This window comes from Phyllostomus discolor, chromosome 6 (assembly GCF_004126475.2).
Source record: "Phyllostomus discolor isolate MPI-MPIP mPhyDis1 chromosome 6, mPhyDis1.pri.v3, whole genome shotgun sequence".
Taxonomy (NCBI): domain Eukaryota; kingdom Metazoa; phylum Chordata; class Mammalia; order Chiroptera; family Phyllostomidae; genus Phyllostomus; species Phyllostomus discolor.
The window spans coordinates 155204780-155215417 of record NC_040908.2 but is presented as its reverse complement, the minus strand read 5'-3'; the positions used below and the strand labels follow the sequence as shown (position 1 = coordinate 155215417).

The window sequence follows — 10638 nt, the reverse complement described above, 5'->3', positions numbered from 1 at the left end:
CTCTGAGCCCATCCCCCTCTAGATTGCTCTGGGGCCCCATCTCTACGGAACCTGCCTCTGGGGGAGGGGCTGTGACCCTGGGCCTGGATGAAAGAAACTGCCGAAGTAAGGGGACTGGAATGCCAGCCCCGGCGGTCAGGGACACCTGCTCTAGGGACAGGAGGCGGGGATACCTCTGGGGACAAGGGGCGGGGCTGGCCGAGAGCACCTGAATCCTGCTTTCCACCGTAATACTCTCCTATCCACTCCACCCCTGACTCCGCACCGTCTCCCCTGCTCAGTCCTGGTGGTCCGGCCTGGCCCAGCGGGGGCTGGGACAAAACGGCCTTGTAAGGGTATCCCCTTGCTTAGGAACTGGCGAGTGACCTCAGTGACAGGGGTGACCTGGGCCGCCTGCGTAGGGCCTGGGATCCCCAACCCTTGCTTAGACGGTGTAGACTGTGCCCCGCACTGGCCTGGATCTCTTCCTCCGCTCCCCCGCCCCCGCACCCCACCGCGGGCACCGGCCTGACCTCCGCCCCGGGAGGGGGTGGTGGGCGCTGTGGACCATGAAGGGCGGCCACTGTTGGCTGAGTGTGTATGCTCGGTGCCAGGCCCCGTGCTGTGTGGCTGCACAAACTTCGTCGCCGCTAACCCTCACGTCAGTCCTGTGACACAGGCGTTACCCTCCACCAGGGGTGTGGAAGTGACCTGTTAGGACACTCGGGGGCTTCTTCCCCAGGCTCTACTCCGCAGGCAGTTTCCTGCCACTCCTCCCTGAGGGTTTCCTGCCCCAGGATTCGCCCGTGGTGTTCCTTCTGCCCGGGTTCTGCCAGATTCTCACAAAGCCTGCACCTCCTTCTACATCCTTAGGCTTATTTTCTTCCTCTCTTGAAATTCCACCTTGTCAACTTGTTGATAACCTGTCTCCCCTCCTAGCAGGTGGCTGCTCATGGGACTGGGTCCCCAGCACCCAGTCAGGGCCTGGCACGAACCAAGCGCTCAGTAGGTTTGTGCTGATGGGTGGTTACTTTCTGGACCCACCATGGCATATAATACACACCCCTCTTCTTTACCCATTTGTTTGTTGATGGGCCCAAAGTTTGCTCCCATGTCTCGGCTAGTGTACATAACGCTGCAATGAACATAAGGACGTGCGCGTCTTCTCCATTTGGTGTTTGTTGTTTCTTCACATAAAATACCCAGAAGTGAAATTGCTGGGTCCTTGTCTCTTGTAATACAGCTATTGTTTTAAAGTCTGTTTTGTCTGGTAGAAATATTGCTCCCTGAGCTTTTATCTGTTTCCACTTCATTAAATATTTGTTTTCATCCCTTAAAAAGAATGTTTGTGCTGAAAGTGGATGGAACCCACTGGGCCTCACCCGGACATGGAAAAGGCTGGGTCTTTTAGCCCAACATCCAGCTATAAAAAGTGAGGGCCTGAGAGGACCCTAAGCTCCCAAAAACCTGTGGCAAAGCACCCCAGCCTGAGACCCTCAGGTCTCCTCCTCTGAGAGTCCAGGATGCCTTTCTCAGGGAGATGGAGGTCTGCAAGGAAGGTCGAGCTTTGGGCCTTTGGAAGCCAGGGGCAATGGTTGTCATGGAGACCTATGGCGACTCCTTGTAACTCCCAGAATTGAGAGGAGATGAGAGGCTGTAAGGGCCACCCAGGCTCAAAGCTCCACCCCCCATCTCTAGCCTGGAGCTGGGATGGGGGTGGGTCAATCCCTCTGTGAGACCCTCAAAGGAGACTGTCTTCTTCCGTGGGGGTTAAATAGGAGGGAGCAGGTAGGGCACATAGTCAGGGCCTGGCAAGGGAGTTTGTGGGGGGGCTGGGTCAGCACCTGGATCTACAGAGGGACTGGTCAGTCACAGTGCTGACCCCATCCCTTGCTTGAGCTTACCATTGGGGGGGCGGATGCAGGTGTGAGATGCCTGCTGGGCCTCCAAGAGGCTCTCCTGGGGTATGGAGGAGAAAGGGAGACTCGCCTTTAGATGAGCACAAAAAGGGTGCTGGTCTAGGCCTGTGGCCTGGCTTGGCCCAGCTCTGCCCAGGACTTTGCTGTGTGACCTTGAACCAGGCAGGCTCCCTCTCTGGGCCTATTGTACTAGTCTAGCTCTCTTCCCTATGGCTCAGGGCAGAATTAAGGAGGGGACACCCAGCCCAATCTGCCCAGTGGCCCTTCCAGCCCAGCCAGGTGACCAAATCCAGGCAGGGACCCAGCAGGGAGGAGCTGCCCTGGGCACCTCCTGCACACGGCCACTCTTTGTCTCTGGGACCTAATCGAGCCCAGAATCTGGAGAGGAACAGGCGATCTTCCTGTAGTCAACCAAGCTGGGCCCATAATCCTCTCCCAGTCCTGGAAGGAGGTAAGAGAAACAGGCTCAACCCAAGAACCGCTCAAATTCTGCCCCGGAGCCTCCACCTCTCTGTTCTTGCCTCTCTCCTTCCTAGAAGCACAGGATTACCAGCGCTGGGAGTGCCACACACCTCATACTCTCCCTCCTGACTCCTTCCACAGCTGCAGAGGGGGTTGGAGGCCTGCCCATTGGTGAGGTTTGGGGAACAAGTTCATTTAGATGGTGAGCTGCAGGGAGAGAGAGCCTCACACCCAGGGCATTCCCTGAGCCCTGGTCTTAATTTGGTCTGGGTTGCTAACTTGACTCGTGACCATATGGCCTCAACATGTCACTGCTGTCCCTGGTCTGAGGGCAGCAGGGGTGAGAGCACTGGCACCAGAGACCTGCATTGAGGTCCTTTTGGCAATGCCATGCTTCGTGACCTCTGGTCACCCCCTCATTGGGCTTTTATTCTCCATCTGTGGAAAGGAGTTTCTTGCAACAGGGCAACGTTGCTAAGACGGTGAGTGAGCCTGGCACTGGGGTGGGAAATGGGGTGAGAAACGGTGCTGGTGAAGCCTTGCCCACCTCCTGTGTCTCCAAGACCTTTGCCTCTCCGGAGGGTCCTGGATCTGTCTCCCTGTCTTCATTCCTTGGCCTCTCGAGTAGGCCAGGCAGCTGTAATTCCCCCCGGATATAGAAGAAAACTATACTGGGTAGGAGGCTCGGGGAAGGGAGTGCAAGGACGGATTGTGGCTTCCTGGTGAGGTGTGTTGCTTAAAACACCTAGACTCTGTGGTCAGACTAGACCAGGATTCAAATCTCGACAGGGTTCTTAAAAAAGATCCTTTCCGTGGGCACTGTCGGGATTCGTACTGCCCGGCGCATACCCCGCCTCCTCCTCCACAACGAATGGCTGCACCGGAGCATCTCCGTTCCCTCCGCCTCTGGCTTCTCTTCTCCCGTCTCTGCCTCTTCCAAGGAGGCTGCCCTGTTTGGGAAGGGATCCCCAGGGCTCGCCCCCAGCCCTTGAGTAGCAGCTGAGGACCAGGAGGTACATCCGAGGGCCAAAAACCGCTTTGAGATTGATTCCAAGTTAAAGCACCAAGTCTGCCTTCAAACCATTACAGATGAGGAAACCCGAGGCCCAGAGGAGGGAGTGCAGGTGCGCGCTCTTGGTGGGCAAAGTCCTAGGGAGAGCTGGGGCCGAAGCCGGGGCACTAACAGTGCTGGCAGGGGGATCAAGCCTGCGTAGCATAGTGGACCTCTCGCTGCCTCAGTTTCCCCAGCACCACTGGTGGGGGTGGGAGACGAAACTGGCCACACGCGCGCCTGCCGAGATACAGCCCGACTATTTTTAGACTATCTGGGCGCCTCCTCGAGGCTAATGGAGGCTCTTTTCTGCGAACTACCTCCCAGCCCTTTAAAATACCCTCCTCTCGTTGGAACCGCTCGGCATTCTATTGCACAGACTCTAGGTTCCCGAACCCTTCCCAGGAATGTGCAACTCCGACTGCCCCGGAGCATTCCTGGAGGTGTAACTGCGCAGCCGCAAGGGCAGCCAACCGGAAAGGCGGAAAAGGCAGTGTGGGGTGTGTTAACCAATGATCTGAAGGAGTAGGGAGGGCGGGATTAGTCCCTCGGTTGCTAGGCGCTACCCTGGTGGGAGGTGTTATAAGAAATGGGGTGATCGGGGGTTCAATGGCCCTTCACGTCACCGTCTTTCTGGATCGCGGAAGTTAAGCAATGGAGAGGCGGGCCTAGGACCGGAAGCAGGAAGGAGGGCGCAGGAAGCTGGGCACCGCAACCACTCGTACTGTCTGTCGGTCAGTGGGTCTGTCGGCCCACAGAGCAGGATGGAGAAGCTGCGGCTCCTGGGCCTGCGCTACCAGGAGTATGTGACTCGTCACCCGGCCGCCACGGCCCAGCTGGAGACGGCAGTGCGGGGTCTCAGTTACCTGCTGGCAGGTGCCACCCCGACCTTTGACCCATCCCTTCGGGGCTCTGACCCCTGACCCCACTGGTCCCCTTCCTTCCAGAGTCAGGGTAGTGATCATTGTGTTTGAGAAGTTCCTTCCAGGTTCCCGTAGGGCGTAGGGAGGGGACATCCAGGGACCCAAGACCCACGGTGAGAACACTCACAGATGCCTCCTGTGCCTTTTTAGGTCGTTTCGCTGATTCGCACGAGCTGTCAGAGCTGGGTGAGCCGGGCTCTGGGATGGGTGGAGGTGGGGGCGGGCCCCCGGAGGGCTTCCCAGAGGGGTGACCACCCCAGGTCGCAGTCCTGGGCTTCCTGTTAGATCATCCTGTGCTGTGACTGAATCGGACAAAGCTCCAGCGTCCACTCTCATGAGCCCTCTATGCCCCAGAGTTGAGAAAGAAGTCTGCCGGTCTTGACTGCTCAGAAGCTGAGCCAAGGGCTTTCCCTGCCTTTGCCCAGTTAATCCTCTCTACAGCCATATGAGGTGGCTACTGTTGTCCTTGGCGTCCAGTTAATGGAACAGAAGTACAGTGAGGTTAGGGAACAGCCACTGATGATCTCGGAACCTGGGTTCAAATCCAGATCTCTCAGATTCCAGGATCCCGGGACTGTAACTCACTCTGTAGTGTTGCTTAGTGAGTATTGGAGGTGACATCCCTGAAGGGATGAGCTGGGTTTTGAAAGGTGGGAATGAAATAGACTTTCAGGGATAGGCTGCAGAGAAAGCAGAGGCCCAGAGGTGAAACCACACATCTGTGGCTATTTGAAGCACAGTGGGCCATTCTGGGCTGGTTTGCCACTGAGATCAAACCATTCTTTCTCGTTCCACCCACCCACGTGAGATCATATTGGGGAGAGTGGAGCTCTGGAGAAGTGGACAGGGAGGCGGGTTGGTTTCCACATAATCTGTGGGTGGCTGATCCATGCAGCTCTGGGGAGAAGGTGAAGGGGTGGAGGCTGCAGAGCCTGCCTCAAGACCACGCTCTGCCCCTCAGTGTACTCCGCCTCTAACCTGCTGGTGTTGGTCAATGATGGGATCCTACGGAAGGAGCTTCGGAAGAAGCTGCCAGTGGTGAGAATTCTGCCCGGAACTGAGGGCGGGAAGCACAGGGACTCGGGAAAGACACAGTAACAGCCAGCCTGTGTGTTAGCACATGTTATGGTCTCAGAATAGGAGACGTGCCTATATCCACATGAGCCTCCGTCATCTCATGAGGTGAAACGTCAAGGTGTCAGTGTCTCCGTCTCAGATGAAGAGACTGAGTGTCAGAAACACGGAGTAGCCTGTCCCACGTGGAGAGCTCAGACCTACCCATTTGGAAAGGGGAAAATCTACCTCTCTTGTCAGAGTCCCCTCAGGGAGGGCCTGAGTTGAGGGGATGCCCCTTGACCTCTTGGCCTGGGGTTCTTGCAGTCGCTGTCCCAGCAGAAGCTGTTGATGTGGCTGAGCGTGCTGGAATGCGTGGAGGTGTTCATGGAGATGGGGGCCGCCAAGGTGTGGGGCGAAGTGGGCCGCTGGCTCGTCATTGCCCTCATCCAGCTGGCCAAGTATGTCGGGACTGTCGAGGGCCCTGGGTGGGGGCAGTCGAGGCCAGCTGTGCAGAGGAAAGGGGACACCTGTGCCGGCTAGTCACCTTCCCCCAGCCCTGCCGTACCCCCAATCCAGGGCGGTCCTGCGAATGCTGCTGCTCGTCTGGTTCAAGGCTGGCCTCCAGACCTCGCCCCCCATCGTTCCACTGGACAGGGAGGCCCAGGCACCGCCCCCGGGTGAGCCGCTTCCCCGCTCTGGAGTGGGACTGACACGGGACTAGTTTGTGGCTTTAGAGCTGACCAGGTCAATGTTATCCTCTTATGGAGCACTTCGGTCCCCGCCAACTCACTCGTTCTCGTCACCCTGTATTTTAAAGAGAAGCAACAGAAAGGTTAGGTTGGGGCAGAATCGGAATTTGAACTCAGGACTTCTGGCATCAGAGTCCTCATCCTTTTTTTGTGGGCCGCACAAAGAGGGGACCAAGCATCAGCAGGAGACAGGGGTCATGCCAACTTTGTCCCTGGGCCTGGCTCTACATTAAGAACCCCAAGCTCATGAGGCAGGACACCCCAAAAATCTGTCCCTTAGGAGCTCTGGGCCCATCACCTGTTGGTCCTTGAGCCTCGCTGTCCTCACCTCCAGTGGGGGCAGTTCCTCATGATCGTTTTGAACGCCGAGGACTGGAGGTACAGCCCCTCTGGTGCCGGGTCCCTACGTGTGGATGGGCCCTCCCTGCCTTGTTCCAGGCCCTCGGAAGCCTGGGTTCTTGGCTGGTACATGTGCCACAGGGAACGCTGACCTCTTTTTAGGCTAGGGAGGGTGGCAGAGTGCCCACTGTAGGCAGGTGCCAGGTTGAGCCACAGTCCCTGATGCAATGTCCTTGATTCAGCAGTTGCCTTAATACAAGCTCACCCATCCTCCCCTTAGCCCATGAGCGTTCCTTTGCCACACACATGCCCTGTGCAGGCTCTGCCGGGAACACACCCTCTGACTGTGTGGCCTTCTGTCTATCCCTGCCAGACGGCGAGCACAGCCACGGCAGCCAGGAGCAGTCATACGTGGGGAAGCGGTCAAACCGAGTGGTGCGAACCCTCCAGAACAGTAAGTGTAGGACGTAGCCGGACTGGCCATCTCAGTTCTGAGGTCACTGTGGGCCTAAGGCTCTGGCTGTCATCACCGCCTGCCCCAGCCTGGGCCTGGCCGTCCACTCGCCTTTGCATTCTAGCTCCGTCCCTGCACTCAAGGCACTGGGGAGCCCCGCAGCAGCAGGAACGACGGCAGAAGTGGCACCAGGAGGAGCTGAACGTCACCCCCACTCCTCTGGGGCTGCAGGAGACCATCGCAGAGTCCTTGTACATTGCCCGGCCCCTGCTGCATTGTATCCTTGGCATGGGGCTGCTGCCACTTGGGGGTCGGGGTGACGGGAGTGGACAGGGTGGTCCCTGTGCTGGAGACATCCTTGACGCCTTGGTCGCCAGTGCTCAGCCTGGGCATATGGGGTCAGCGGTCATGGACACCCTGGCTCCTTTCTGGCGCCGTGGATGTGACCAGGTGAGACTGGGCCTGTCTGGGGGCTCCACTCCCTCTGCAGAGCTTCATGCTGCGGGCCTGGCCTCCCCTGGGTGGGCAGGAGCCCCTTCTCCTGTTGCCGGCCCTAACGGTGTCCCCTCCTCTCCCCAGTCTGAGCCTCCTGAGCGACAGGAAGGGCCTGAGCCGCAGGGAGCGTCTGGAGCTGCGCCGCCGGACCATCCTGCTCCTGTACTACCTGCTGCGCTCCCCGTTCTACGACCGCTTCTCCGAGTAAGGGCTCTGCAGCGAATGGTGGGGCCCTCCCTCCTTCCCCCCTCCCGGCTTCACTGAGCACCTGCTGTGTGCCGTTCCGGGTAGCGTCTCTCATTCATTGCATCCAGCCTAGACCTGCCCTCCAAGCTCTTGGGCGCAGCAGCTCAGGCGTGCAGGGGCTGAAGCAGTTGTTGGCCAGAGACAGGGCCATGCCATGGGGGGCAGTGGGGGATTTGGGCCTTCCACACCCTCTAGCTCATTTGCACATTCTCTTCAAATAGTTTGGATTATCCCCACTTCTTATGGGAGGCATTTGAGGTTCAAAGACATTGGGCAGTGTAAACAAAGCCACCCAGCTAGCCAGTGGCAGAGCCAGATCCCACATCCATGTCCTCTCCTGGCCTGCCCCTGGCCTTGCCCAGCCCGCATTCTGTCTCCCGTGAGGGTCCAGAGCTCCCAGCCTCAGCCAGACACAGAGAGGCCTGCTGGGGGCACCTGTGGGGGCAGCTCAGGGCCAAGTCTCCCAGGGGCCTGCCAGGATGACGGCCTGGGGCCAGGCTGAGGTCTGAGGGGGCTCCCCTTACAGCAGCTGGGGCCGTGAGACAGGCCGGAGGCTCCCAGGAGCCCCCATGTCCGTTCTTAAAAGTGCACTGCCGAAAGACGGGTGTGAATTGGAGGGGTGCTTCCTATTACGGCTACGCTGCCTCTGTTTTCATCTGAGACAGTAGAAAGCAAGCTTATGCCGTGTTTAATGCCACCTCAGCGAAACCAACTTTGCCTGGCAGTCCCTGCGTTCAGATCAGTTTGAAAACTCATGAGGTGCAAGAGCCAGACCCTGTTCCGTGCCCTAGAGGTGTACAGAACCCCCGACACCCCGCAGTCTGCTCGCACTTGCCCGAGGGAACATCGCCGCGCCCGGGTCCCATCACCTGCGGGACTTTGGACAGTGGCTGCAGAGGCGGCTCCCCGGGCCGCAGGCCTCCAACTCTGCACACTGTCCGCTGACCTGACCAGCCTGGCACCCTCAGAGCAGTGGCCCAGACTGGAAGGGTCTGGAAGCCAGGCAGAGAAAGTCCGTGTTGCCCCAGAGGACAGGAGCAGGGTGCAGCCTGGGAAGGCACACCCTTTTTCTCCTTGTCACAGACACAGTGCCAGGCCGCCTTCCAGCCTTGAGCGTCCCAGGCCTGCCTGTGGCTGGAGGAGGCAGGCTGGCGCCATGCCCAGAGCTCTCCTCCTCGGTGCTGGGGTCCATCTGCCCTCCAGGGCTACTGTCTGTCTCTCGATGCCCTGCCTGTGGTCAGCTGGTCAGCAAAGGTGTGCTAGCACCCTTGTTTCCAGGGACCCGGACACCCCACTCAGCCTGCCCCCCATTTATCCTGTTGCAGGGCCAGGATCCTCTTCCTGCTCCAGCTGCTGGCAGACCACATCCCAGGCATTGGCCTGGTCGCAAGTAAGCACAGGGCACCATGTGGTTATTATAGTATTGCAGAGCTCATGCATGACCCAGTCCCCCGGACTTTTTCCTCTTTGTCTCCTTGTCGTTTGGTTCTTGGAGAAGGAGCCAGAGGCCAGGTTGGTGGGCAAGAGCTCCTGGACTGGGGCCAGGCTGGCCTGCGGTGGGAGGAGCATTAGACGTTATTGGGCCACCAGCCTTTCCCTGCCTCAGGGTCCTGGAGTGATAGGGGACTCTCTGGGGGGAGACCGACTGGTGGGACGAAGCCCCCCCAGGGCTGTGTGGAGACCACCTCAGCAGAGAGCCCCTGGGCCGGGCTGTCAGCACCTGCAGCTGGAAAGTCACGCAGCTTCTCCGAGCCTGAGAATCCCCAGTGTCTGTACTTGGGGACAGAGACCGCTGCTGATGCTGCCTCCCGAGGGGCCAGGAGCTGGGGGGGTCAGGCTCCTGGCTGTGCGGACCTGAGCGGCCGTGGCTGACAGGTGCCCCGGGTGGAGCAGAGTGGAAGTCTGACCCTCGGTCCTGAACTTGTGTCCTCTCTCTCTCTCTCTCACGCTCCCACTGCAGGGCCACTCATGGATTACTTGCCCACCTGGCAGAAAATTTATTTCTACAGTTGGGGCTGACAGACACCCTGGGGGTGGGATGCGGGGAGGGGCAGTGTGTGCCTCGGCCTTTCAGTCCTCTGGGCCCCTCCGCCCTAATAAAACTGACTCTGGCCGAAGCCAAGCCTGTGGCCTCTCCGTGCCCACAGCCCTGGGCGCCACCGGGGCCCCTCCGACACCCTCCTGACATGGGCCACACCCTCTGGTGACAGAGCCACCGCAGCTGCACCTCATCACTGGACCCAAAGCCTCTGTTCGGACCAGGACCCACTTCCTCGGCCACAGAAAGCAGGATGTAACCTCGAGCCCAGGAAGCCGCCTGTCGGGGCAGCCCCTGGAGTAAACTGCCTCTCTCTCAGCACTTCCTGTTGACAACAAGGCGAGCAAGTGGGGCAGTGATGACAGCTGCCCGGGTGTCTTCTGGCCAGAGCCTGTGCCCGCACCCCTTCCCCCGGCAGGGCCCTGCTGCTTGCCAGCTGCCTGTGAGGGAGTCTGGTGAATGGGGGGCCCAGTCGGTGCAGGGTGGTACCTCAAGCCTTGGCCCCCTAGTTGAGAGCAAAAGGCCGTCCTCCTTTGGGAAAAGAACGTCAGGCACCAGCCAGTGCTGAGGTGGATGCTGGGCTGGAAGGAATGGCGGCTTGCGTGGCCCGGGGAGAAAGCTGGGTGCAGGCTCTGCCTGGTCTCTCCCTTTCCTAACCTCTGCCCTGCCTCTGTGCCTGTGCACGGAGCATGCTCTGCCGCTTGCTGGTTTCCAGCAGACAGCTGGCCCCTTGGGTTCTGCACTGTTGTCCCCCGAACTTCACCTCCCTGGCCCCCAGGTGGAGGGCCCCCCCAGAGGGGCTGGCCTTTCCCTAATGGTTGCCCTGGGTGTCTCTGGGAAGCCGCCAACCCCAGCCCTGGGCTGGGGGGTGAAGGTCCCGAGTTTCAGTGGCCACACCTGGAGGCCCACAACCGTGTGCTGAGTGAG

General features: G+C 59.4%; 1 protein-coding gene across 2 annotated transcripts; it reads left to right on the top strand.

Moving 5' to 3' along the window:
• Positions 1–4021: 4021 nt before the first annotated feature.
• On the top strand, positions 4022–10096 carry PEX16 (peroxisomal biogenesis factor 16). 2 transcript variants are annotated; one of them, XM_036029300.1, is made up of 11 exons: positions 4022–4287; positions 4485–4520; positions 5296–5372; positions 5715–5848; positions 5967–6067; positions 6852–6932; positions 7057–7209; positions 7303–7382; positions 7512–7631; positions 8999–9063; positions 9634–10096. In XM_036029300.1, exons 1-11 carry the CDS (start codon positions 4176–4178, stop codon positions 9878–9880), a joined length of 1206 nt encoding a protein of 401 aa, XP_035885193.1. In that variant the 5' UTR covers positions 4022–4175; the 3' UTR covers positions 9881–10096. The 2 variants fall into 2 exon arrangements, with proteins under 2 accessions (XP_035885193.1, XP_028371941.1); XM_028516140.2 differs by having other exon boundaries at positions 4040–4287; positions 7310–7382; positions 9634–9795.
• Positions 10097–10638: the final 542 nt, after the last annotated feature.